This window comes from Phoenix dactylifera, chromosome 11, assembly GCF_009389715.1.
Source record: "Phoenix dactylifera cultivar Barhee BC4 chromosome 11, palm_55x_up_171113_PBpolish2nd_filt_p, whole genome shotgun sequence".
NCBI classification, from domain to species: Eukaryota; Viridiplantae; Streptophyta; class Magnoliopsida; order Arecales; family Arecaceae; genus Phoenix; species Phoenix dactylifera.
Genome location: NC_052402.1, coordinates 6,839,963 through 6,867,921, shown reverse-complemented (window position 1 = coordinate 6,867,921; position 27,959 = coordinate 6,839,963). Strand labels below are relative to the sequence as shown.

The window sequence follows — 27,959 nt, the reverse complement described above, 5'->3', positions numbered from 1 at the left end:
ACCCAATAATATACCGGCCGACCTTAGGTTAGGTTAAAAGATACGAATTTCGCACGTGATTATTTTCTCTATTCATATATCCAATCCTAACCTAAAACAAATCGATCCGACCTATCTGCAGTGTGTGTGTATATATATATATACATATATTATATCATAAAATTATATATACTAAAAAAAGTCTAATTATTTTATATATATTTAGAAAACATAAAATTATATTATTCCAACATGTCAAAGTAACGGAATCATGCATAGGCAATGGAAAAGCAGCCGTCCGTGTGTTTTTTTTTTTTTAGATACAACTTTGGGGTTGACCAAAATTAAGTCCGGAAGAACATGAGGTATATTATGGGCGACAAAAATGGGACTTCATATGAATCCAAGATATCCAACATCCTCTACTTGAGACGCCCATATAGCCTTGTGCTGAACCCAACCATCAAATTTCTGCAAGTTGATTTATATGAAGATGGTATCCAGGACTGAGAGAGTATTGGAACAAAGCACAAATAGATAGAGGGAGATGGTAGAGTGTCCTGGCGCAACCCAATAGAAGACCCAAGTAATTCCAAAATAGTGATGTTGATCATTAAAGCAAATTTTCATGAGATCCATCTATGGTTGAAGCCAAAGGAGTACTCTTCTTCTTCTTCTTCTTCATTTTTCTTTTTTTTTTTTTCTTTTTTTTGGTACAACGACTGCTCATCCTACTTTGGTGTAGATGCAGCCAGCAAATCAAGAGCCACAATCTAGCATAACTGTAGAGGAGGAACCTGGTGTGTGCAGAGAACCTCTCCGAAGTGCTGTGTTGCATAGGCAGCAGCCCAGTCGGCGACCCTATTCACCTTTCGATAGGCATGCACTGTCTGAAAATTACTATAATCTCTCACAATTCACTGAATGTTGTCGAGTAGACAACGTCCATCCCTCCTAAAGTAGTACTTCTTTGAGGAAATCCTGGTGCACCATATTGCAGGCGTGTTCCATGTCTAGTTTAACAGAGATCAAGCTCGATCTGCTCGAGGTAAGCTCCAGGTTGTAGAAGGCTTCATGAGCAATGTAAAATATTATCCAAGGCAATAACTTTCATCAATGAATGCACCCTGTTCCACTGAACAAGCCAATGGAGCACTGTTTTAAGCCGAGTCTCAATGATCTTCGCTATAATTTTGTAGAGAGCTGTGCAAAGACTGATAGGCCGAAGTGAGAAGGTTTCATGGCATCAGTTGCTTAGAGATCAAGACCTTCAATCGGTATCCAAAAATCTTGGAAGATACTTCATTCACATCATCCTTGACAAGTGTCCAAAAGTTTGTGGAAGGATGGAGATGGGAACCCGCCAGTCAATTCCAAGTGTCTTCTCATCTGGAAGAGACTTGATTGCAGCTTCAATCTCCAACTGGGTGATTGGGGGTAATGATATAGCATCATCCTACATCTGAATGGAAAAAACGATAAACACAAAAAAATTTTTTGAAAGATTATATTATAAAAAAATAATTTATTTTAATAATTATATTACTATTATGCTATACTATACAACATCATATTACTATATTATAATAATATTATTTTACATTACAGTAATATTATACTATATCGTACATTTATGTATTAATATATGTTATATTTTATTATGCTCTGTTGTATAATACTATGCAATATCCTTTATGATAATTTTATTATACAGAATTATTTTTTCAGTTTGTTTATCAAACACTTGTTAAAGTGCCACAACACTTTAAAAATATAGTTACCAAACAGCAAACAGATTTTTATAAAAGCTCTACTTCTAAGTTCCAACAACTCTCCCAAATATGGCCTAAGTTGCCAAATTTCAAACAAAAAGTAGGCATCATATAAAGAGGGGACACCGTCTGAAAATGGAAGACTTGTATGGGTGAAGTTGATTTCTTTTTCCAAATCATCCAAAGCGCTATATGGAGTGACACCTACTGATCAATCACCCACCCTTCTGTTGATTGTTGTGCATGCAAGAACTGATTAAAAGGAAAGACAGCCGCCGCTGATGGAATTCTCTGGTGAATTTGACATGGGAATCCTGACCATAGTTGCTGGGACTTCAATTGTATCTTTTGTTAGTCGGAGAAAAAGGGTGGCAAAAAATTTATGAAGGATCAAGATATCAATAATGAGTTCGAAGACTTTATTTTTCAAAACAGTCTTTCTAACATAGGCTTCCCGGGCCCTTACTTTATGTGTTGCAATAAGCGAGATGGCGGTAACAGAATCTGGGAGAGGACGGGCCAAGCCCTGTGCAAGGGGACTTGGTTAAATTCTCTTCCTGATTGTAAAGTTAAATATCTTTCCAAAGTAGCTTTGGATCACCGTCTAGTCCTTTTCAAAACAGTTACATTGCAGGCCTTATGATCTAACATAAATTAACTTTTGATCAACTTGAACTTAATGTTGCATATATTGGAGCAGTGAAAGTTCAGCCATGTAAAAGTTCCTGTAGATATTTTATTTATTGAAATTTAAGTTCATGGCATATGTTTGGTAACTCATGTTGGAACGATCTTGACAAGAAGCGTTTGTGCAACTTTCAGAATACCAGAAGCAATATAATTTTAAAGGTTGCTTGAAAATAATGAAGTCCATAGCTTATGGTAAAGCCACAGATGACTTGTATTTTGAAAGAAAAGTTTCATAAAATTTGCAGTAACTTGTATAAATGGACCCTAATGAATGTGACCCTACAGCCAAGAAGCAACAAAGCTGCTAAGGTTGTTGAAACAAAGTACCTTCAAAATCGAACCTCTATGTTCAAGTGACAAAATGGCCTTGGAATTTTGCAGGTAGATGATGGAAAAAGTTCAGTGTCATGTACGTACAGTTTATGCGGTGTGACACAACAATCAGTGCATGAACAGAACAAACAAATAGTCAAGCAATAACAATGTACTAATGCTGCCTCTAAATATCAAAATTTGATACCTAATTGGCACCTGCTTGAAGTTTCTTGGATTTTTAAATGAACTAGTACAGTTATCACCCGCTGCAATGCACGAGCATCCATAAGCAGGCAATTCTCAGATCTCTGGAAAACCAAAAAAAAAAAAAAAAGTTTGCAAAGAATGTGAAGACTATTAACTTATAATTAAACAATTACAAGAATCACTTGTTTTCTTTTCTTCCCGGATACAAGAGTATATAAACCTAGACAAGGGGTTCTGAGAGTTCCATTTCATTACTATCTTGTTGTATACCACCACTCTGGTATCCAACAAAGTTCAAGCCCAGCCATTGCCATGGCCAGCAGACATATCTCTGTCTGCTTCTGTTCCTTGAGTCATCCTGACTCTCAGATTCTTCAAGCTGCCTAGTCAGCTCCTCCAACCTTTCCCTCAGCCTTGCAGACCTCATATCTGCCAGCCGTAATGATTTCTCAGCTGCATCTCTCGCAGCCATTGCTGCAACTGCAGTCTCTTCTTTGAACTTGAGCTTATTCTCTGATTCTAAAATTGTTTGTTTTGCCTCGTCTAGTTCCTTCCGGAGAGCTGACAACTGCATGTTCAAATTAATAATGTTTAAATCTCATTTCCAAATTATGCCGCATCAATAAGAGATTAGCAGCAACATGAAGTGATAATGACAAGAACTAAGTTTGAATAGAATTTTTCAATGAGCTTTCAGTACAAATAGAGAAATGGGGCAAGATGTTATTAAAGAAAGATTATTGATTTATACGAAAAGATCTTAGGAGAACCTAGTAGCTTTAATAGAAATCATAGAAACCAAAGAGTTGATCGATATATCCTTATCTGGGGAATTTTACTCACAGATTGTGCATACTACTGATCATTTTTCTGTGATTCATTTGCTGTTGGGTACACAATGAGTTTGATATTCTTAAGTAATTGCAAGAGGTATGCGACAATGTAGATCCTCTCTGGTAATGACAGATCTTTGGCCTTTTTATTGTCATTGTGATTTTATGATTTGACATTTAAGAATTTTTAGACCAGATCCACTAATTGCCAGATGTGAAAGTAAGAGGATGACATGCCAGTGGTGTCATATGACCAAAATTATCGAGGCAGCATGTCTATTTAGGGAGTTGCTGCACCTCCACACACCAGAATCACACCATGAAGAAGCAAAAATCTCTCTCTTTCTCCATCTATCTTTCCAGCTATATATGTATGTAATAATCCGATCTATAATTAGAAAATATTTACATGTAAACATGAATGCGTGACACTTGAACACGAATCATTTTGTGGAAGCATTAAGTCACGTTTATTGTCAATTTAAATGAGATGTTCTAGAGACAAAATATGACTTTTCTTACAGGAAATTTGGATTTTAAAAAATACATTAGCTTTTAAAGGGCTCTATTTCCATCCAACACCAAAAATCTTAAGTTTGAATTGAACTTAGAAAATCAACTTTTTGTTCTTCAGCAATATGATTTTAAGTATTTTTATTAAATTTAAATGACTGCTACTTTCTCATTTACATGTAATGTCTTAAGAAAATGGATATATAAGTCTGTATGTAATAGAATGTCTATTATTTTATTAGTCTGTTTGTCCTTATAAGTAGCCTGTTTCAATTAAGTCCGTAACCTAACTGTTTAACCTAACTACCCATCCAACTCACCTACTAATTGAACTTGAGGAACCAACCTACTTAGGTAATTGACTAAGTTAGTAAATAAACCTGGTGAGGCACTTGTTGGATCGACTTGCCGATGATGTAAGTCCTAGAAAAAGAAGAAAAAGAAGAAGGGAGTTTCAATAAGGATTTGTTTGGCATCGTTAGGTAAGTGAAGTTTTCATGTTGCCTTTGAACTTAAATATTTGGTTAGTGTTTTTGTTTCATATGAGCCGGTACATTGTTTGGATTTCTAAATTACATCATCATTTCCAAAAGCTACAATTTCTTTTCTAAGTAACTCTTATAACTTTTATATTTTTGAAGCTGCCATCCTTTGAAAAGTCAATTTCAAACCTGATTACTGTTTTAAACAACAAATCCTAATCGATTTTGGAAAATGGTTTTTATGAGTGGCTTTTCAAATTTGTGGTCGATTTCAGGTTTATGTATTAAACATCATTATCATTTCCAAAATTAAGGTTTCTGAAATTTTGCTACCATCAGCTTAAGCTTTAAAGTTGTTCCATATTTTAAGACTTAGTTCAATGCAAGGATTTAGAGTTATTGTTCTTTGAAACTCTGCTGCCATGATAGTTTGAATTTATATTTTGTTTCAACATGAAAGTTTTGAATGTGTATAATATTGAGTCGATATTTTTGAATTGATTTATAAATCCTTCCAAATCTAAAAATAATATCAAACTTGAAACATATGTTTGGATCTTTAGCCAAGTGGGACTTGAGTGGTCTCACTCAAATTTCAATGAGGAACCTCTGCCTAGGTGGTATTGGTGGCCTCATCTAGATTACCAATTTGGATCCCCAGTCAGTTGGTATATGAGTGGTCTTGCTCAAATCATTGATAAGGATCATTAGTGACCTCGCTTGTATTTACAAAGAGGATAAGAGGGATCCTGAGGGAAGAAAGGAACCTTATAAGAAAGTGTGAAACTATGTAAAATCTTGGAGTTTGGTGCAAAATGTGCTTTAACAGTTATATTGTTTTTATTTCTTAATAAAAGATTTTAATTGTGGGAATTTTTATTGAAGTGTTTAAGTGAATGTCTGCTTGAACTTTTGGAAAATTAATCAACTTATGATCTAATGTGAATTATCTGAACTATTTTCAGAAAAATCATGTCTCTTGATCCTTACGCAGCCGTTGTGTTTCTATTGAAGCTTTTGATTTGATTTCAGAAAACCCATTCTTGGTATTCAGTGATGATTTGATTTATAAAATGTGTTATGATTTAAGAAATCATGTGTGTTCAATGGAAACTTAAGTTCTTGACCACGGTAGAGGTTTACTAGCTGAGCTTTGCAGCTTACTCCACTTAATTTTCAATCTTTTCAGAGGCAGATCAGAGATATGAATGGGACCCCTTTCAAAGCAAAAAGACTGCATGATCTGAAGTTGTTTTGATTGAATGATCATCAAGGCAACATCAGTGACATAGTTTTCGTGTTTTGGTTGATATCAATGACGGTATAATATATTGCATTAAAGGAGTAAATGGATTTCTATCTTTAGTGTTATGGGTTATGATGTACTTTTAGTTATACATTATTGGATCATATGGTCCTTTCGAAGAACTAAGTTTCAAAAAATATTTTGATTGATTGCGATGGTCACACCTAAAAATTTGAGCAAGTTCAAATTTCGGCTCGTGACTCAGTCACTCTCTCTCCCTCTCTGTATATATATCTATATTACTCTGCATTTCTTTGTTTATGTGTAGCATCTCTATGTGTGCACGGACATGCACTTTTGTGGGAGCATGCTTGTCTAACTTGGAGTGAAGTACAGGGCTCCTCCTTATGGAGGACCTTAAGAGCTCCTTTTGGCTGGACCTTAGGACTTTTAGTTATACATTATTGTTACCATTTAGACATAAGCATATTCCAGAAATCTTTTTTTGGCTGCTTAACTAGCATACCTGTGTGAGAAAGTCTTGCTCAACCGCTCTGCCAGCTGCAGCTTCTTGTTCTGCCGCACCTTTCCATCTTGCAATTTCTTCTTCTGCTGCTGCAATGTCTAACATGAGGCCTTCAACCTTCATAAAGAATACAAAAATTTACTCTTATTACTTGACACACTGCAGATTGAAATGATTCTCGGGAAAAATGGCTTTAACATTGCACAGAACATGCATGAAGAGTGAGAGTAATTTACACTTTCATTTGCCACCCGTTCCTTCTCCTGAAGTTCCTTAACATGATGCTTTTGCTGGCTAATCTCTTTTGCTTGAGCATCCAAACGAGCTTTAAGTAGACAGGACTCTGCCCTTAATCCAGTAAAAGCACATGCATACAGAGGAAAGCAACTTAGCACGGAGCTCAAGACACAAAAAAAAAATAGAAACAATGCCAACATAAAGGCTCCAGTAATCTAGTCAATATGCAGGTTCAACAAGTGCATCACCTTTATGTCCATTTCATTTGTAAAGTAAAATAACACAGAATGGTTATCAGATGAACGACTTTCATAAATCAACCTTTTATTTTTTTTTGGGAAGGGGGGCGGTGGAGGGTCAAACACATTAACTATCTCTAAGAAAAGAACCACCAAAACTGTTAGTTCCACTAAGGATAAGCAATTGGAATGGAAAATAAAAGGACCAGTAAAAATTGCCATCCCAGTCAATGTCTAGGCACTAACCAGTCAGCTGGTTGATTTCGTTCATGAAATATGCATCATGCCTTGAAAAAAATGAAGAAAATACACGATATACAAAACATTGAGAAGCATTGGAAGAAAAATGTTGGGGATATCTTGTTGCCCGCAAATCCATTTCACAACTGTCATCAAGTTGCCTTCCAGCAAAATATGGTTAAAGTTATTGCAGACTGTTATAAGACCTTCCAATGTTGCCCAGGGACAGAACCAGTTAGTTGTCGAGCTCCAACTTGAAGCAATGAACCCAAGCAGTGACAGAAAAGTAAGCCAGCTCCAACCACAGATATGCTTATTAACAACACCATCAAAATTAACTTTAATGACACCTGCTTGTGGGAAAAAACAGGAGAAAATGATAGGATAAGAGGAGGAGCCAAGAAAGTTATTATTTCCCCAGGACAAGGGCAACAAATTGGAATAATAGGCAAATTCCAAGGCTAACTTAACACTTTAATAACATAAAAGTCGGATGACTTTAGGCAGTTCGATATCCTTTTTTCATAATATAATTGTCATCATGCAATATCCCATCAGGGGCCCTTTATTAAAAGAATGAAAACTTTCAAAACAGTAGCAGTCGCTAGAGGGGAAGAGTATATGGGTTAGAAAATTAAATAAATTAAGAAGGCATACTTAGTTCAGGAATATTATTTTTATCATTTACCAGCAACATTGTCAGATCTTTTTTTGGGGTTCATTTTTGTTCTTTAGCTTAGTCTGTTTGCTAATTATCTATTTACTCATAATACAAGCCATCTGTTCAAAAGTGACTACCATCCCACATTATAAGCATTCACCTATGAACTAAATAAAATAAAGAATAAACGAGAGAGAATCTTGGAGGTTGCTTTTGGGAGTTTTCAATTTCAAATTCATGATTGGTACCTTGTTCTTGACATAAAAAGAATTGAGGTTCAAAAGCTGAGACATTTTAGAAGATGTTTGGTTGTTGAAAGGAGAAATTTAAAAAATGGAAAAATTGCCGGATGATACAGGGAGATAATTTCAATAAAACCAAACATCAGCATTTATCATAAATTCATAATCATAAATTAATGTAGTTTTTTTTTTTTGGGGGGGGGGGGGGGGGGGGGGGAGGGGGTGGTTACTTATTCTCAAGAGCAGCTTTTAATAAAATTTGAGCTTGAATAGAAAAAACTCTAGGTTGTTATTCTTGTGCCATTGGTCTCATTGATTCACCAAATGTTGATCACCTTTTCATCTATGCTTGTTCACCCACAAAATTTGAAAGCGCCATTTGTTTAACCATGTTACTGAAGTAAATGATGGAAGATGGAGAAAGAGACCGTATTCTCAAATCCTTGAATTCTGATTTCCCTTGATGGTGATCGATCATATTAAAGCAATTGCTGAGCATGTCCGAGAGAATGATAACACTGTTTGCTACAAGGAAACATTTCCTCAAGAGCCTCCTTATTGATAATTAATAGCAAAATCAATCCACAGAGGGGTGGTGCTCAAGTGCATGGTATATTTCGGACACCTGAAGCTGAATGCCTTCAAATATAAAGGAATGACCTATAGATTAATTCAATAGGAGATCCATGGCTGGATCAATGAGGATGATTATATAAAGCATGAAATAGACACAGAGGCTACTCTCTACTGGCATATGATATGGGCCTGCAAAATCTTAGTGAATGCAAACTTACACTTGAATGGAAAGATAAAAAAAGAAGCGCGCTTCTAAGCTGGATATTGGAACTAAAACAGGAAGCAGCTATGGTACTCTAGATGTATCAAATTTTTGCTATGATTCAGACCAACTTCACCATGTTTATTGACTAATATGTAATTATCTGGCCCAAATAGTATGGCACGGACCATTGTTCTCTCTAGAGAAAATTGAGGTCTGCCCCTTAGTTTGAGTGCCATTTTAGGTTTAGGACCTGATCGCCAGCAATTTTGTTACGGGCCTTAGCATAGATGGTCATCTTACTTTTGCCTGGCATATCTATAAGCTGGTATAAAACAACACATGAGTGCAAATAAAACAGAGATAAGCGTATAAAAACAAGGCAAGACCGTGCATAAGGGAATGATATTTAAACAAGAAATGATGGAGAAACGAAAAATGGTGGTCAAACCTAGAGGAGGGAATCGATTGTCTCACTCTTTTTAATAGCAAAGACAACCTGGTGCACTAAGAACCTCAATAAGGTGAGACATAAAGAATAGGCTTCATGGTTTTCCTTTCCTTATAAAAGTATTCCATATACAAAATAGAAAATTATATGAAAGAAAAACAAGATAAAGAATATGATATTCTATTGGACTTTGGAACTCCTCAAACATTGTTAACTGAAATCTGAATTTTATATGCCATATATGTACATTAATCATTTTTTCTAAAAGAAAAAAAGAACGACCAGCTTTTATTTGGCATCACATCCAGTAATATGTCAAGCTAAAAGAATAAAATATCAAACACATACTAATATGTAGAATTTGAGCCCACAAACAAGACCATTAAAAATAGATAAAATTGACCATCCCTTCTTTCCATGAAAATAATGCACATGACGCATGAATGTTTAAACCCCAGTACCTGGGCCCATCCCAGCATAGGGCCTAGTCAAGTATGGTAACAAAACAGCCTCAAATTGGTGTTAAACAACCACTAAAACAAAAAAGAAAAAGAAAAAAATGAAAAAGCAAAATAAATTAGAAGAATCAGTGTCCTTGACACTAAGCTGTCCTGAGTCTCAGAGTGCAACGATCTTGGTCCATCCCAATTGTAATGTACTGGGACAATTCAGTCTAGAGAGGCCCATGATCCTGGATGCATCCTAAAACCTGTGCTCTCTCCTGTCCAGTACAATACCACCAGGATAGACCAGCCCTTGATCCTTGAGCATGAAACAATGCACACAATTGACATGATTCTCTTGGTACAAGAATACTTACTATAACGACACCCATGAGTCTGCAGATGTTATGGATTAAGATATCATACAATGCCAATTCATGTCATACAACACATGTTGTACCTTCAAGATAGGCAAAGTATAAGGGCATGTTTGCATCATGCCATGGCAATGTGTGTCGATCACAATGATGGGAATAGGCATGATAAAAGGACACATGAATAGCATTAACATGAGCTAGTATAGACCAGCACAACCTTAGTTTTAATGTTAGGAGCCATGTCAAGCAGCCAACTTTGCATGGCATGGCACAATACAATACAACTGAACTATACCAATTGGGGATTGGCACAATGTGGCACACGGTACTTATAATCCTTGTAAAGTGTTTTAAGTAGGTTACATCAAGGTGTAACCTAGAAGTGAACCTAGATAATTTGTCTAGACAATGGTTGAAAGACCTTGCATCCTGGAACCATCAAATTGAATGCATTACTAGCATGCATCAAAACACCCTTCTCTGTAAAATCCCTTTCCACACTTCCATCCTTCTCTTGCCCACTTCCCCTCCTTCATCCCCCACTCTCCTTCCTCCCTTTGTCACTCCCCTTTTTTCACTCTCTTGGGATCCTTGGAACTAAGAACTCTGACACCAAAACTAATATCACCGATCCACAACTACTAACTAATGATCCAACAAATCTCTATGAAGTAAAGCAGTCTCTCCCTCCCTCCCCCCCTCCCTCTCTCTCTCTCTCTCTGCTTCCCCTTCACTCTTTGCCCCTCTGCAAACCTCTTCAATCCATCTCCACTACTCCATCACTGGACCATCAAAATGTAACACCAAACCCATAAACCATCATTTGATTCACTTGGGTTGCTAGATCAGATATCTAATTCTAAAGAACCCCCTAACAGCCATTTTACTAATTTATCAAACTACCAAATAAGATAAAATTAGACTATTTGGCTAGTGAATCGGATCTTGATTAATCCGTATCTAATCTGAGTTCAATGCATTCGCATACATAGATCCATGACATGGGACTTGAATAAGTTTTTTTTTTTTTTTTTTTTTTTTTTTTGAGGTTCTGATTCCAGTTCCTTGCACAATTCCAACCACGTACAGTGGACTAAAGAGTGGTTGCCTACTAATAATCAATACAATCAAATACTCCTGCCAACCAGATAAGCAATCATATGATAGCTGAGAAAGGATAAGAAACACCATGATGGAGCAAGCCCTCATTTCAATATTCAAAGTTGCCATCGTTAAGTGCGGATATAGATAAATATTCAAGATATATGATAGATACCTGAGTGCTTCAACCAAATGCTGCAATTCAATTATCTTGATTTGAGATTCCTTTACAGTACTTTCCAATGCCCCAGCCTATAAAAGAATAAATGCAGCAGATTTTAGATGCCAATTCTTAAATGTTCACATTTGAAAAGTCTACTGCAATTTAATTTCAAAATTAGTTGGTAGCAACTGAAGCATTCGGCACCTAAATCAGGAGTGCGTGTTACTTACCAAGGAATAGACTTCATCCTCTCCTCCCTCCTCTGAACCCTCTTTATTATGGCCATCTAATCTCAAATCAATCCCAGCCTCTCTCAGCCCCTCTTCTGCCACTTGGAAGACCTCATTTGTCTTGGACGACAATGCACTTCGGAGCAGTGTTCCAATATGTTGTTTCTCTGCCAACAACCCTGTCACTTTCTCGTTCAGGGCCTTTACTTCCTTACTCCTCTCCTCCACCTCGTTCTTCACTTTATCCACCGCAACCTTGGCCAACTCATAAACAGACCTCGTCCCTTCCAACGAAATCCGCAAATTCTCGTCCACATCCATTTCCTTCCACATAAATAAAGAGTCCGATGAATCCGACTGATCCAAATCGTTCAAATCCACAGCTTTAATTATGTCACGAATCTGCTCGTAAGTCTTCGCAATGTAGTTCAGCTGGTCGATGAGCACCGGCCTCTGCGAGTCCAATTTAGATTCCAAACTCTTCAATTTAGTATCACAGTCCTCACTGAACCGCCTCAGCTCCGAGATCTCATTCTCCATCTCGGAGATCCTCTCGCCCTTCTCAGAAACAGAGCTTTCCAGGTTCTCGATCTCCGCACCCTTCTTCGAGATCTCCTCCCTGAGAACACTTATCGTCGCCTCGAGCTGCGACACCTCGATGGCGATCTCATAGTTCCTCTGCTCCATCTGCTCCCTGGCCTGGTCCCGGGACTTGGACGCCCCCTCGATCTGCTTCGTGAGCTCCTCGACGATCTCGTTGGTCCGCTTGATGACCCCGTAGGCCACGGCCGGCAGGCCGGCGTACTTCTGGGACTTAGGAAGGCCGCCGGCGTTGAAGTTCTTGAAGCCGCTGACCTTGCCGGAGATCTTGTGGATGCCGGAGACCAACATCTGCTCGGCGGTGCTCATCTCGGACTGCAGCGAGTCTCGGTGCTTAAGGGCCTCATCCTTGAGGCGGAGGGCCTCGGCGAGGTCGGCAGCGGCCCGATCGGCGGAGCGGGTGGCCTCGTCCTTCTCGCGGAGCGCCTCGTCGCGCTTCTTGATGGCCTCGTGGGCGAGGGCCTTGAGGCGGTTGAAGGAGGACTGGAGATCGGCGCGGGAGTCCTCTGCGGCCTTCCGGGCGCGGCACTCCTCCTCGAGCTCAGCGAGAAGCTCGCGGACGCGCTGCTCGGCGGCGGCGGAGGAGGCGGAGGAGGGGTCATCGGGGGCAGGGGCTGTGGCGGAGGGGAGGACGATGGGGAGGGGGTCGTCGTCGCCGTCGACGTCGCTGAGGACGGCGTCGTTGGGGTCGTCGTCGGCCATGGAGTGAAGGGAAGGAGGGTCTACCTACCGGTCGTGTTTTCGGCCTCTTTTATTTTCTTTCTGGTATCCTCCCGGCCGGAGGAGGAACTAAGAAAGGGAGGGGGGGTGGGCGTGGGGGCGGGGCACGGACGGGGACGGCCAATTTGTTTGGGCTCGGCAGAGATCAAGAATTGGACCAGTTTGGGTTTAATCGTGGGCCGGGACTGGACTTCGTCTGAATCATTTTACTGTTTCGATAATCTCAGCTGACTTGCTTTCCGTTGCCCGGAGAAGGGAGCCGCTTGCTACGAACAACTCTTAACCTAGAGAGAGTAATTGGAGCCGACGGGATAGCACTAGAGGAGACTCTGCCGCGGTAGTTGACTGGATACGAAGAAGAGATTCAGATGGAGATGGGCACCTGCTGCTCCATGGTCTAGCCAGGAAGATAGAATACTTCGCACATATATATCGGGAGGCGAACAGTTAGGCGGATTGGATCGTCTCTTTTATGGCCCGGCATTCGGGTGGAGTAATTTGGATAAGAGTCGAAGATATACCTTATTCTCTGTATTATTTTTTTTTTTTTATTTGGCATGTTGTACTTCTGTGATGCCGTTTCTAATATATATATTAAAAAAAAAAAGGATATGTGAATACGTCTTTTGTTTTTTTTATTATTAGAAAGTGGAGGCTTATCTCATCCGCTGATTGTTAATAGGTATAGATGAAAGTTAACTTTTTAACCGGCTCCCAACCGGTTACCTATTAATATATATATATATATATATATATATATATATATATATATATATATATATATATATATATATATATATATATATATATATATATATATATATATATATATATATATATATATATATATATATATATATATATATTCAATCTAGCAACCCTAATGCCGCCGAGATAATCTGGTGAACTGAGATTGATCGGCTCAGCTAGAGCTGGATTGTATGATACAAGATTCAACCTGCAAACATAGAAAAGTAGGCAGAGACTATTAGAATATGTTTGGTAGGAGACTCTTTGATGCTTAAATTAGGTAAAAATTTGATGCAACTAAAAAGATCTAATAATATAAACAACGAGCTAAAAGCTAGATGACGTTCGTTTACTTTGAGATTTCCTGGCATAGTTTATATAGAGAAGAGGTAAGAGTCTGTTGCAATCTAGTCATGTGATCATTAAAATCTAATCTAGTCATGTGATCATTAAAATCCAATGCAGTGCTTAAGGAAAAATTTTCGAGATGAGAAAGTACATGAGTAGAAGATGAAAAGAACGGGTTCTTGCTCGATGCAATTGTCGCACCCAACTGATTTATCTTGATCCGACCATAGGAAAATGATTTGTCCTTGATTTTAATGATAAACACAACTTGGTTGAAACAGCTGAAGTTCCATTTCTTAGACTGCATTGCAAGATTGATGATACTAAGAAAGTAGAAATTTTTAGCTTAGCAGCTGCAGGTATTCATAAGAATACAATTATGGATTTTATGGACCATAGGAAAGATGGATATGTGAACATGGACCCGATGGATATGTGAACATGGAGCTTAGGGAAGATAGATATGAAAATTTGTGTTTCACAGTAAAGGATCTCTACCATTCCCAAATTCTCATTATCCACCTCCCCAAATTCTCAAATTTCTTATCTCCCCTGATGCTAAACCCTTTATACTTAGCATATTTATTGAAAATTTTGTAACTTGGCTTTTCCGATGAAAAGGCCGTTGTGATAATATGCTCGTATGCGAGATATCATGGATTAAAAGACTCTACGTAGATTAGATCTTCGTTACTTCATCAATGAGCATCTTGTCATTCCTCGCAAAATTGCTTTCTATAGTTTGATAATACAAATTCATCTATATTGAATAATAATAATGTATATTATTAGCAATAATTTATATTACAAGTAAAAGATCATAAAACAAATGCACATAATTTAATTTCAGCTAAGAAATGCAAATTTAATGACATAAGATCTCATGCAATAAACAATATGATTTAACACTAACATTTGTGTAAACACCTTACACTCATGCAGATATGCTAGATTGTACAAACATTTAAGCAAATAAGCTATAATTTCAAAGAGACGTTTGAGCAAACATCTTATGTATATCTACATGGACTTCTTGTTATAAATATTTCAATTAATATCTTGTACATAGCAAACATTTCAAGAAGGATTTCAACAAATAATTCACTAAATATCTTTGCCCTAGGGAGTATCAGAGCCAGGTTTCGATCCTAGGACCTGTGGGCTTTTTTTTGTCATGCCCCGAACCAAACATTTGGGGTGGCTACGCGATATGGCCACATACTCACTAGGGCAAAACTTTTAAATAATATGCAAGGCTATCTCATATAGCTGACCCTAATGTTGGATTCGGAGTGTGACAAAATATTTCACCAAGTACTTCACCAAACAATATAGTCTTATGGAAAATTTCTAACATAGCGCTTTTACAAATAGTTTATGTTTAACTAATTGGTTGGATATGAGAGGACAGTGGATGAAAAATCTTAGGATATTATGACCTCGCCTCTTCGTTCTCGCTAGCGAAAAGCTCTTACTCAGATAAAATTGAAAAAGTTTTTTTTAAAAATAAGGAGGATGTTGAGGGTGGATCAGCTTGCCCTTTTTATGGAATGTGCGAGGCGGCGGATGGAGGCGAAATGGTAGAGAGACGGCTGGCGACAAGAAGACGGGCAGTAGCGGGAAAGAAGGCAAAGGAAGCAAGAAGGAGAAGGTATAGAGGTTGATGGAGGCGAACCAGCAAAGAGCCGGCGAAAGTAGGGGGCGGGTAGCAGCAGGGAGTGTACAATGAGAAGGAATATGATTCACACGTCGAGGATAGGTCAGAGGTAAGGCAGGTTGTGAGAAAAAGGAATATATATATATATATATATATAGAAAAGGTTTGGGCTGAGCTAGCTTTAGATCTGACTCAACCCAAAATATCTAACTTGGTTTAGCCAAGTCAGAAGACTTTTTATAAAAATGTGGCAACCAGTTCCTAACTTACTAAAGGAGAATTATCCTAGATGGTTAGGATCTTTCCAATATGAATATTTGACCATCTGACCTTGGGGTAAATCAAAATTTTTGACCCCGGTATTATCCAAAATACTTCACCTCGGCGATACCATTATGGGATCAAGCAACAGGAAAATACAAGTCTCTCATTAAAGATTGTTCGAGGGAAATTAATGCCCATTAAAAATGTGGCCAATGATTGGTTATGCCAACTTGGCCACCATTATTACCGTATGATGTGGGAAGCTATTACTATGCAGCTATTGCACGTCATGAATAGTCATTTTCGTGCAATTATTTCACACCCCGTCAATCTCGGTATCCTTTATGATGTGGGAAGCTATTACTAGCCCAATTAGTTTCATGACTCTATGCTCTCTTTAGAAACTTTCTCTATCTACTATTACTCTAGAATTTGACTGAACGTTGGAGGATCCTCCACCAGAAAAATTTTGGCACTGAAACAGCATGACCCCTTGACTATCTCAAAGTAAACTTTGACGGCAGCAGGTCGATAGATGGTATGTGTGGAGGGGTCGGATTTGTGATCAGGGACCATCTCAATAGGATGATAGCAGCAGGAGGGCGGCGCATGCTAGGATTTACAGTGGTTGGAGCAGAGTTGCAGGCAGCCTGTGAGGGTATATCCTATGCGAGGCAGATATTCGGGGCCGAGCGGGTGTACCTCGAGGGTGATTCATCGGTGGTGATTGATTGGATTCGGGGAGTGGATCGGTTTGGGGATGGCCACCCCCTCATCCGAGAGTCCCGCAGGATGGCTCAGATGATGGTTGACTTTCAGGCGGTACATATGTTTAGGGAGGCAAACCGGGCAGCAGATTGGGTCGCCTCCTTTGTCGCCCGGCACTCCGGTGATTTCCTGTGGACGTCTGATGCAGACATCCCTCCACAGTTGTACTTTTTACTTTCCTGTGATTTGGAGGGTTGTACTCACATTCGAGCTATATGAGATGAGTAGCCGTTTTACCAAAAAAAAAAAAAAAAAATTGGCAAGAGGACTGTTTTCAAGTCGATACAACATCTTGGGAGACCACAGTCTCCTTTATCTATCAACACATGATATTCCAGCTCGGAGCATAAAAAAGACCTCACCTTCGCATAGCGTTTCTCATCGTCCCCGACCTAACGAAACGGCATACCACATTTTCATAAAAAAATAATACTATATCCTGGGCTAGACTTTGGGTAGGGTTGGGTTTGGGCCGCACCTAAATATGGGCCTTGGCTCATCCAGCCCATTTATTGCTATCGGAATCTCAAAGCATGTCCTTCATCCTAATCATACGGTTCTCATATACCCGGCAATCGTAAGCGACTCATCCAACGGTAGACAGAAGATCAGAGAAGAAGAGCGATCGAGAGAGAATTTAGCTGAGGAAACCGAATAAAAGGAAAAAGGAGCGGTCCGAATAAGCCTTAAGCCGCTTCTCTTTTCCGCTTTCCCCTTCCAGGGTTAGGGTTAGGGTTTCTTGTTCGGCGAGATCCGATCCTTGCGTCCCCAGTTCTGTTCTCGATTTCCTTCTTCCCCGGTTGCGATCAAGTAGATGGAGTGCCTCACGGAGCTCCCCCACACCCACATGGATCGCCGCCCCAGGAAGCGTCCGAGGATGGGTTGGGACGTCGCGCAGCTCCCAAAAGTATAAACTTTTAACCAAATCTTTGGAATTTTTCTTATTGTTTTGGTGTTTTTTTGTTCTAATTTGGTAGATCCAGCGGAATTTGTTCTGATCCACAGATTTGATCATGTATATATCGGCTTTTCATGTTTGGTTAATTTTATCCTTGGTTCTGAGCGTTTTTGATGGAGATCTTTCGTATCTGGTAAGGATCGGTAATTATTTTCTCACGGGAGTTGATTTTGTTCTGCCTTTGGTTTGATCTTTTGCAGAATGCCTAGATCGCAAAAGGTTGGTCGTCTTAAATATTTACATGAAAGGTTCTGGCTTTATAAATTGAATTTCTTTACGTAGTTCCAGGTTCGTTGGATTTGTGATACATTCGGTGGTTTTGAATCTGTAGTTTGGAACATGACAGTAGTCTATGAAAAAAATTTGATGTTCCTCCAAAAAATATCTTTCAATGAACTTTTAATGTTGTTGAGATCGTCTTCTGAATTTATTTTCCCCCTTTCTTATGATATTAGGGTACGAGGACTTTATTTCTTTAGTATGTGGTATCTTATTTTTTATTTTTTTCATTGATGTAGGAATTATGTAATTTAATTATTATTAATAGATGGATATAATTGGTTGACTTCATTCTAGTAATATAATGATCGAATTCCGTTCTCCTCTCCTGGCATCGGACGAATTTAAAGGTTATAGAAAATTAGTTTACTCTAAAAAAGGCTTGAATTTTGCCAATCTTGAACCTCTGAAATCTGACTGTTGTAGTTATAACTTCTCAGTAAGTAATATTGATATAGCTTATTTGTTCTTCAGAAATGATCATCTAGCTTGTTAATCTGGGCCCCTGATGAATGTGTGATATGATTACTTTGGCCTATATGATTGATCTGCCTTGGGGTTACACCCTCGCAAGCTAATTGAGCATATCTGATCTTTATTACCTTTCAATCCGCCAGATTTATGGCCTATTTCAACTTTTATGAGCACATGTTTATTGCTCAATTGGGTTTTCCTTGGAAACAAATATTTAAAGGGAGGGAATTAAGTCATGATTTTGTTTGTTGAGCGGGAAAAATGAATGTATGGTTGTGTGTAGGCTCAGATAGGAATGTTATGTGGGCAAGAAGTTGGAGATGTGACCAGTTTGGTATCTTCGGGGGCACCATCAGACCATGCTTGTTCTCTGTATTCGAAGGGAGTGGCTCGAAATGCTTCTCCTCCTTGGAGAGAAGATGATAAAGATGGGCATTACATGTTTGCGCTCGGAGAGAATTTGACCTCTCGCTGTAATTACACTTGACTACCATCGTGTAAATCTTATATGTTTTATGGGTGGTTTGTCACTAGTGCTGTTGTCTGTTTGCTGCATTCTTTTTTTTGCATTTATGTTCAAATTATCGTTAAAAATATGTGTAGTATGGATGCATGAGTAGAGCATATAGTGTATGATTTGGACTATATTTCAAACGTAAAGTGCATCATCCTTTTGTCCTTTCCTTTTGTTATCATGGATTTTTGCCTTTATTGCATACATCTATGTTATAGCTAAAACAATATAATATCTTAGTATAGATTTTGACTATTTTTTTTCATTTTTCTGCAAGATGCTTTTTATGCTTTTTCATAGTTATTCCCAATTCTTTTTTTAGATGCAGGGTTTCTTTTCTTCTATCTGTTGATCTTTCCTTTTTCAGTAAAGTTTTGCAATTTTTTTTCATTTATTGATGCCGGTTCACTTGATGTTTTCTGTGCTGCCTGTTTTATAGCATTTTATTGTTTTCGACATTGAATTTTAAGGTTTCTTTTCAAAATTTCCCACAATGCAATGCTTTTTATAAAAAGTTAAAACCTTAGCATTATGCCTCTCTTTTTCTATCATGATTTCGTTGTAACTGTAAACTTCAGAAATTATTTTTCTATGTTTCTTGTGGATGTTGTGTGTTTTTCATGAATATTATGCTTTTGTTTGCGACACATAAACATACCTCTCACTCCAATCTACTGCTTGTTTTTTGGTTGCAGATAAAATTTACCGAAAAATGGGTGAAGGTTAGTTCCTTTGCTTCTGTTGACATTCTGTAATAAAGTTTCATTATTTGCTCCCTCATTCTTTTTAATAGATATTTCTAGATAGCAACATCTGTGTATTTTTGTTAATTCAGTAATAAAGTTTCATTATTTGCTCCACCATTATTTTTCGTAGATGGTATCTATATCTTTTTTTTAAAAAAAATAAACCATAAATGCTTATGTTTTTTTTAATTGCTTCATTGGTGATTTTTCTGGGGTTTACTTTATTTCCTCTAAATGGCTTGTGTTCTTATTTCAAATATTTTTTTTGATATGTGACAGGTACTTTTGGTCAGGTTTTGGAATGTTGGGATAGGGAAAGGAAAGAAATGGTAGCAATAAAAATTGTTCGTGGTATCAAGAAATATCGAGAGGCTGCTATGATAGAGATTGATGTGCTCCAGCAGCTTGGCAAACATGATAGGAGTGGTAACCGGTGAGACCTACTCTCTTCTATTTCTTTTTATGAAGACTTTCTGTTGTTTTGTATATTGCAGGCATTTTAATAGTTCAAGGTTACATCTGTTTAAGTGGGTGCATTTTTGCAGTTGTGTGCAAATACGGAACTGGTTTGACTATCGTAACCATATTTGTATCGTAAGTATATGATGATTGATTTATGATAGTTTCCCCAATTTACCAAATACCTTGGGGATTGAAATTGTTGGTGAATCTAAATGATTTTAACAGGTATTTGAGAAGCTTGGACCAAGCTTATATGATTTTCTACGGAAAAATGGTTATCGCCCATTTCCTATTGACCTAGTTCGGGAGCTTGGCAGACAGTTGTTGGAATCTGTTGCATGTGTGTAGACAATACTTTTGCAAACTTAATATTTTTTTTTATACTGTTTATTTTCCTTTCACTTTTGTTTCTTTTGTTTGTTTTCTTTTTGTGTGCTGGATAATAGTTAGTCTTGCTCGTGCATCACATTTTAGTTTCATATTTTTGGTTATTTTATCCGTAGTTCGCTGCGTTTGTTGTCACTACTGACATACTTCAGTTCATTAGGTGCCTAATGTAGTTAAGTGGTTTCAATGTGTTAATACTTGTTTATTTTACCTCCTTGCAGATATGCATGATTTACACCTCATTCATACTGATTTAAAGCCAGAGAACATTCTTCTTGTTTCATCAGAGTACATTAAAGTGCCTGATGGTTCGTACTCGAAGAGATTGCCCAAGTCAAGTGCTATCAAGTTGATTGATTTTGGAAGCACTACTTATGATCACCACGATCATAGCTACATAGTATCAACAAGGCATTATAGGGCCCCTGAGGTTATTCTTGGTATGTATTTGACATCATGCTACCTTGTTTTCTTATCTGTCCTATTTGCTATTATTAATGTGGTATTAACTCAATTTTGGAAATGCCACAATTTTGAAAATATTTCTAACAGGACTTGGATGGAGTCGTCCGTGTGATATATGGAGTGTGGGCTGTATTCTAGTGGAACTTTGCTCGGTATGTATTTTAGGCACCTGTTTATTATATTCTTCTTGCTAGCTGTTCACTTTTTTTGTTTAACACGAGTGCTTTATTATATTTTAACCTTCCAATTCTCTATTTAGGGCGAGGTGCTTTTTCAGACCCATGAGAACTTGGAACACCTGGCCATGATGGAGAGAGTATTAGGTCCTTTGCCCCAGCATATGCTGAAGAGGATTGAGTAAGTATTTGTAAATTTGCATGCTGTTAATTCACTTTGCTGTCTTGCAAGTGTTCTCCTCTGTTAATGACCTTTTAAGCCTGATTCAACTCTACCTGTATAACCCTAGCTGTATAATTTTGTGACACTTTTTAATATAATTCTTACTTTCAGCGGACATGCTGAGAAATATTTTAGAAGAGGTCGGTTAAACTGGCCAGAGGGTGCTGCTTCAAGAGAGAGCATCAGGGCTGTTCAAAAGCTGCTGCGCCTTCAGGTGTGAGCTATAAGCATTGTTGATTTATAATCAATCTTCAAGTAAATATGCATGAAAAAGCAAAAAAAAAAAGGGAAAAAACAAAATCCAAGAGGAAGGAAAAATGACTTGTATTTTTTAATGGATTTTTTTGTATGAATTACCTTCTAAAAATTCAAATTTGCGTGAATACCTTTTTAAAATTTATATTTATTTTTGTACCCCTATGAAATATTGATTTTGGACGAATGCTCCTAATATAACGGTTCTTTTAACACTGTTAATAAAAACCATTTTATTTTACTTAATAATAAAATAAAATTTTAAAATTACTTTTTTGCCTCGTGATCATCTTATAAATGTTTTTTTTTGCACATCTATCCATTGGGGCTATTTTAGTCATTTTAATTTAAAATTGTTAATTTTTTAACGACATTAGATTGCGTGGGTACACATGCAAAAACAAGAATAAAAAAGGGTAGAATAGCAAATATTTTACGAGAGTATATTATTTTTGGCAGGGTATTCATGCAGAATTTAATATTTAGGAGGGTATTCGTGCAAATTTTTTTTTTAATTAAATCTTAAATAGACATTTGGAGGAGGGTGGCTTATATGGAATGTCTACAATTCTCCTTGAAAATGTCTATGAATTTGCCCATTAAATCAATACGAGTTTTCATTGTTGATGTCATATAATTGAAAGAATGTTATTTGTTGTTACCTGGATACGCTCAATTGTGTGTCCATTGTGCACATACTAATTTCACAAATATCAGCCATTGGCATGATTAAATTCTATATGATCTGTCTTTAGGATTCCTGGAAAACTTATATGTTTTTCTAACCTGTTAATGGCCGTCATATTTTGTGCCCAGAACTTAGTGATGCAGCATGTGGATCACTCTGCAGGCGATCTCATTGACCTCTTGCAGGGTCTCCTTAGGTACGAGCCGTCTAATAGGTTGACTGCTCATGAAGCCCTCAGGCATCCGTTTTTTACAAGAAATCTTCATTGGAGGTCATAGACAAGTTTATTGGGATACCAACCTGCTTTCAAGGATACACACCTGTAGCTAAATCTACGTTTAGCGGCGCCGGAAACTCCTGCAGTTCGACGGCGAAGGTTTTGGAAGGCGATGATCGGTGACCGGGCGTGAGGAATCTAGAGTTGTCGACCTGACTGAAGCAAACACGATGCGGATGTTGCATGACAGTTTGTTCTTTGGTAGTCTGTTCGTATTTTTTAATGCAGGTGATTAGGTTTAAGTGTGAATCATTGTAGATTTGGAGAGGGAATATTTAATGTGTCCAGAACTTTTTATTTCTGGAATCTAACTTGGCCTGTGGGTTTGTGAAATGCCCAAGAGCAATTAGTGAGGGCATTGGATGATGCATGTACTTGGAAATTGTTTAATTTCAGATTTTTTTTGTTTTAGTCGGATATATTATACAGCTTTATGGAAATAATTAGAATCAAGCATAGCTGATGTGGTACAAAGGAGGGAGGAGCTTCCTGTGTTGTAACTGCTGCGCCGCATGGGTCGCGTGACGAGCAGATGTGGTTCTTTATAAAGTAAGTTGCCCTCGTTTTTTCTTTTTTAGTGTTTTTTTTCTGTTTTAGTACATGGACCCCAAGAAAGATGGGATAGAAGTTTGATCCACTTAGTTTAAGTATTTGAATGATGAGCCGTATAGGAGATCATTTAATCTGCGACACTGTTTTCTATGTAGACATGAGATGCTCGATGGGAGATGCATTCATCTAGTAGACAGTGAATATTGTGGAGCAGTCGCAGTCCTTTATTAGCGCTTTTGGTCTTCTGGATCTCCTGGATCACAGTGGCAGTATCCCTCTCAATAATAAGGTGATCGGCCTCCAACACTCGTCTCATATAGTATGCTCCCTCCTATGCTGCTCTCAGTTCAGTACTTTCGACAGAGTAGTCGAAGATGCGCCGTTCTTTAGCCGCCATTAGTTTGGTATGCTAATCTCTAATGACAAAGCTGATACCGCACCAACTACCTATTTAGGTGCTGTCGTCGAAGTTTACCTTGAAGAAATCAGAATGAAAGAGACTTCTAGAAAATGAGAATACACATGAGCGCTACGTGAGCGACATGAGAGCTCCAGATTTTTTTTGTCGCCCCAAAGGACGACGACGTAGTAACCTCAAGTACCCGTGTCGCGTGAAGTAGGGCCCTGTCAATAACAACTCTTAAGAGCTTAGCTCTGTCCTCAAAGATGTAAGCATTCCTATCTAGCCAGCAATGATAAGCTACATAGGTTGTCATAATCCCCAAAGATAGAAGCTTGGGACTTCGAGAGGACTCAGTCAGTAGAGCCAGAAACTCCTCTGTCGACGGCCAACTCTAACGCAAACCAAAGCAGGCTGAGGCACACTCCCATAATGCGGCCGCCCTCTGATAACCAAAGAGGACATGGAATATGGTCTCCTTCGTCTCCTGACAGGCCCAACATCCTGGGGTGACGCGCACCCCTCGTCGGACCATGACTCTCCTTCCAAACAAACAAAGCCACTCGAGGATGAATACGTAGCCGCCAGATCCACCCCACCTCCATCTGTCTAGCTGCAGGCCTCCTCACCAACCTGATAAAGTCCTGTGTCTACACCTCTATCCTCCTCGTCCAGCTCCACACCTGCCTATCCCCTGTCTTAGCCACCATAATCGGCATTGTTAACACCCACTCGCCCAACTTCTCGCTAAAGACTCGTCAGACGAGGTCTCCATCCAAATCCCACCCTCCTGAGGCTAATAGATCACAAACTCTGCACCCCTCCAATCCTTTGGGGTCGCAAAAGGTGGGTCATTTGCACAGCAAAAGGTGGGTCATTTGCACAGTGGAATGTCAGCCAGCCAGCAATCCCCTAAGAAGTCCACCACTCGACCATGACCAATCTCCCATCAAATCTCCGAAAGCACCAAGGGGGCACAGGCACATATCTCTTGCTATGTGCCTACCTGCATGAACATGCGGGTCCGTCGGTTCCCCATAATTAGCCTTCATCATAGAGCTCCAGAAGCTCGACGGCTCCAATATGAACCTTGCTGCCATCCTGGTGGATGGAGAAGATGTCCCGCCGCTCAACCAGGGAATGGATACCTAGGCCACCACTGTGGGGCGGCTGGCAGATCGTGTCCCATGCCGGAGATGGACACCACTGTTGCCCCCCGGCCCCCACTAAATGAAATCTCGGAACCAATGCTCCAAACACCGTAGCACTGCAATGGGCACCATTGTGTTGGACGAAAGGTAAATGAGGATCGAACCGAGTAAATTGCGCCCGGTCCCATACAGAGTTTTCCACCTGCATTGTCAAAGTAATATTTCTCATAATAAATCCCGCTTGTGCGTAACCGTCTTGAGGTACGGCGCAATTGGATAATTGTCAGGCCTGAGGTTCATAGTTTATTGATTTGGCCGTCCAGTTTGATCAGTTTTATGCGCCTTTTGTTTTCCAAATTAGGCAAACTCCCCTTTAAGTTTTTATAGGTAATTTGAGCTGCTAGCGGTATACAAAATCAGATGAACTGACCATACTAAACCAGATGGGACATAATCGGGAGTAAAGCTTTAGGATCGGTTATCCTTTGCTTCTTTTTGGGGATTAGTAATCTTTCTCCTTATGTGTAAAGAGTGGGATTCGATTTATTAGTTCCTTTTAGGGTACAACATTGAACAAATCAAAATTGTAGCTTTTAGCAACCCTTATTGCATCATAAATCGTCTCAGGTTCTACTTGTCAGCCATCACGAGTGCTTTAGTTAGGGAATTGCTGCAGAATCTGACTACTTTCTGAATAAAATTTACTCAAGGTGAGAGTCGGACAGCAACAACCTATCGCCCGTTGCATCTTGATTCATGCGTGTCTTACCAAATTTAGCAAGTCCAAAAATTCTAATCAGTCATTCACTCGAATCATCCATTTCCATTGGATATAGAGAACCACTTCCATCTAGCTGTGCTCACGGGCGAGCAAAGCAAAGATTAAAAAGATTAACTAATAAAGTAGAAATTTATGAAGCCACCCGATCGATTGTTTTCAGCGTTTCGTCCTACACCGGCTGGATATCAGAACTCCGCTGGGGGGCGCGCCGATCACGATGGTGCACCGCCCATAGAGCCAGTATGTGAAGTGGATCCACTTGCCAAAGTCCGACCGCGTCCTGAACCTCCCCGCTAACTCCAGCGCCACCCCCTCCTCCGACGTCCCCCGCCGCCACTCCTCCGCGGCCTCCCGCGGCAGCGCCACCTCGCTCGCCACCATGTGCAAGTTCTTCAGCGCCGACTGCCTATGCCGCTCGGCGAACGGTTCCACCGCCTGCGACGCGACCATCGTCCCCAGGAAGAAGAGGTCCACCTGCACGTAGCTGAAGGCCACGTTCACCTTGCGGTTCGGATTCGAGAAGTTGGCGAGGATCGTGACGTCGGCGTTGAGGAGGCCGCCGGTGTCGAGGTAGGCGGCGTTGAGGGTGGCGCTCTGGATGTCCAGGCGGGGGCTCTTGGGGCGGAAGACGAGGTAAAATATGAGGACGAGGAGGCCGCCGAGGATGATGATGGTCCACATGAGGGCGCAGCAGGCCCCGGCGAACCACCAGGCCGGGTGGGTGGGCTGCCCCCGCCCGAGCTTGGGATGCCTTGGGTGGGTTCCGCGGCTTTGGGAGTGCTGTTCTTGGCTTTCTCTTGGCATTGGTCTGGAGTGGTGTTCTTGGCTTCCTATTTGTGTACTGGTGATGAGTGACCTGACGTAGAGAAGAAGAGAGGAGGAAGGGAAGGTGGTGGTGGTGGTGGTGGTGGTGGTGGATGAATGGATGGATGAAAGGTCCTATAGGTGGGAGAAGAGAAGAGAAGAATGAGGGAGGTGGAAAGCTAGGAAAAGAAAAGAAAGGATGGGGGCAAGGAATCAGATGGGCTCAAAGAACTGTGGATATGTTTCAGATGAAAGCAAGCAGGTGATGCCATTCGGCTACTTTACAACGAAGAGTGTGGAATCGGGGGGCCAGAAGAAGTGGTGGGGCTGAGGAATGTCCTTTTGGCTCGATCGATCAAGTTCTAGGTTAAGTTTTAGCTTTTGTGCCTTGGATGGCAGGGCTTTATGAAAGGCGGTTGTAAAGCAATCGTTGTGATGATCCCGAACAGTCCATATATGCTAATTCTGAGGTATGAGTGACGATTCCTTGCATTCTATCCGAACGGATGGGTAACCTGTGATGCGATCATGCATGGCTTATGTGCATACTAAACTGTACGAGAAATTAGATGTGTAAATGATAAACACTTCATCAGGAATTGGTAAATAATAAACCCTTGCTTTCGCTCCTTTAGATATGTTTCTTTTTGCTTTTTTTTGTCATTTTATAACTGTTCTAAGATTCTATATGAACACTACCTTGCATATGTTTCTCAAAACGTAGCAGCAGTGACTTAATCATTCCACCGGTTATCTACCTCCCATGAACCCTAATCCTATATCTACCTCCCCGAACCCTTTTGTCCATGTATTTTTTTCCGTTTCCAATTCATTTTGTGTTTAGAATTCTAGAAGTGCACCTTTTTCTTTGAAAAAAAAAAAAAAAAAAAAAAAAACTTTTCTGATTGGTAGATTTTGTTGGGATTTCTTAAGTGAAAGCATAACACTTATGGAGGTGAAGTAACATATCTGAATGTGGACTGCTGATGCCTTTAAATATGGATAATAGCTTATGATGATCCAAAGGTTTTAGATATACTTACATTGGATAAGAAGTGGAACATGGGATGCTATTTTTCCAAAGAAAGTAGCATCTAATATGTTTGGAATGAAGTGATAGGAAAGCTCGCATCTCTCTTAGAGTTTGCTTCTTCTGGTGGCAGTTGATGTAGATCAGGATTCCCTGTAAACCCATCCTTGCTGATAAAGGATTGTCAAACCAGATGTAGACATTTTGTGGGGAGGAAGTAGAGGTTGTGGAATATGTGATGGCTAAATGTCAGTTTGCTAATAATGTTTGGAACGAAGTGATCAATATCAGCTATATTTCAGGGAACTTTAGCTAAGTTAGGGGAATAATTCAAGGTGCATCTTAGCAAGGGATGCAAGTTAATATAAAGGCATGGCTAACGTACAGAGGATATATGATTTCGTCTACCTGCAATGAGAGTTTTCCAACCAAAAAAAAAAAGAGAGAAGGAAGTATCTACTCGAATGATGAGTATTAAAGCTAAACTGTTTGCAGGTGAATTTCC

At 39.3% G+C, this 27,959-nt stretch overlaps 3 protein-coding genes across 6 annotated transcripts; 1 reads left to right on the top strand and 2 right to left on the bottom strand.

Moving 5' to 3' along the window:
- Window positions 1-2,926: 2,926 nt before the first annotated feature.
- LOC103719830 (uncharacterized protein At3g49055-like) lies at window positions 2,927-13,149 on the bottom strand. Its single transcript, XM_008809250.4, has 5 exons — window positions 11,726-13,149; window positions 11,508-11,584; window positions 6,800-6,911; window positions 6,564-6,680; window positions 2,927-3,531 (listed from the first exon to the last, which is right to left on the bottom strand). The coding sequence occupies exons 1-5, from the start codon at window positions 13,025-13,027 to the stop codon at window positions 3,184-3,186; spliced, it is 1,956 nt and encodes a 651-aa protein (XP_008807472.3). The 5' UTR covers window positions 13,028-13,149; the 3' UTR covers window positions 2,927-3,183.
- Window positions 13,150-17,482: 4,333 nt separating this feature from the next.
- LOC103719829 (serine/threonine-protein kinase AFC2) lies at window positions 17,483-23,157 on the top strand. 4 transcript variants are annotated; one of them, XM_008809248.4, is made up of 11 exons: window positions 17,483-17,739; window positions 18,827-19,016; window positions 19,753-19,779; window positions 20,083-20,236; window positions 20,349-20,397; window positions 20,491-20,605; window positions 20,874-21,092; window positions 21,205-21,269; window positions 21,377-21,474; window positions 21,628-21,730; window positions 22,588-23,157. In XM_008809248.4, the coding sequence occupies exons 1-11, from the start codon at window positions 17,647-17,649 to the stop codon at window positions 22,735-22,737; spliced, it is 1,263 nt and encodes a 420-aa protein (XP_008807470.2). In that variant the 5' UTR covers window positions 17,483-17,646; the 3' UTR covers window positions 22,738-23,157. The 4 variants fall into 4 exon arrangements, with proteins under 4 accessions (XP_008807470.2, XP_008807471.2, XP_026665323.2 ...); XM_008809249.4 differs by lacking the exon at window positions 18,827-19,016 and having other exon boundaries at window positions 17,522-17,739; XM_026809522.2 differs by lacking the exons at window positions 18,827-19,016; window positions 20,349-20,397; window positions 20,491-20,605 and having other exon boundaries at window positions 17,597-17,739.
- Window positions 23,011-27,181, bottom strand: LOC103719836 (NDR1/HIN1-like protein 13). Its single transcript, XM_026809518.2, has one exon. It carries the CDS (start codon window positions 26,422-26,424, stop codon window positions 25,777-25,779), a length of 648 nt encoding a protein of 215 aa, XP_026665319.2. The 5' UTR covers window positions 26,425-27,181; the 3' UTR covers window positions 23,011-25,776.
- Window positions 27,182-27,959: the final 778 nt, after the last annotated feature.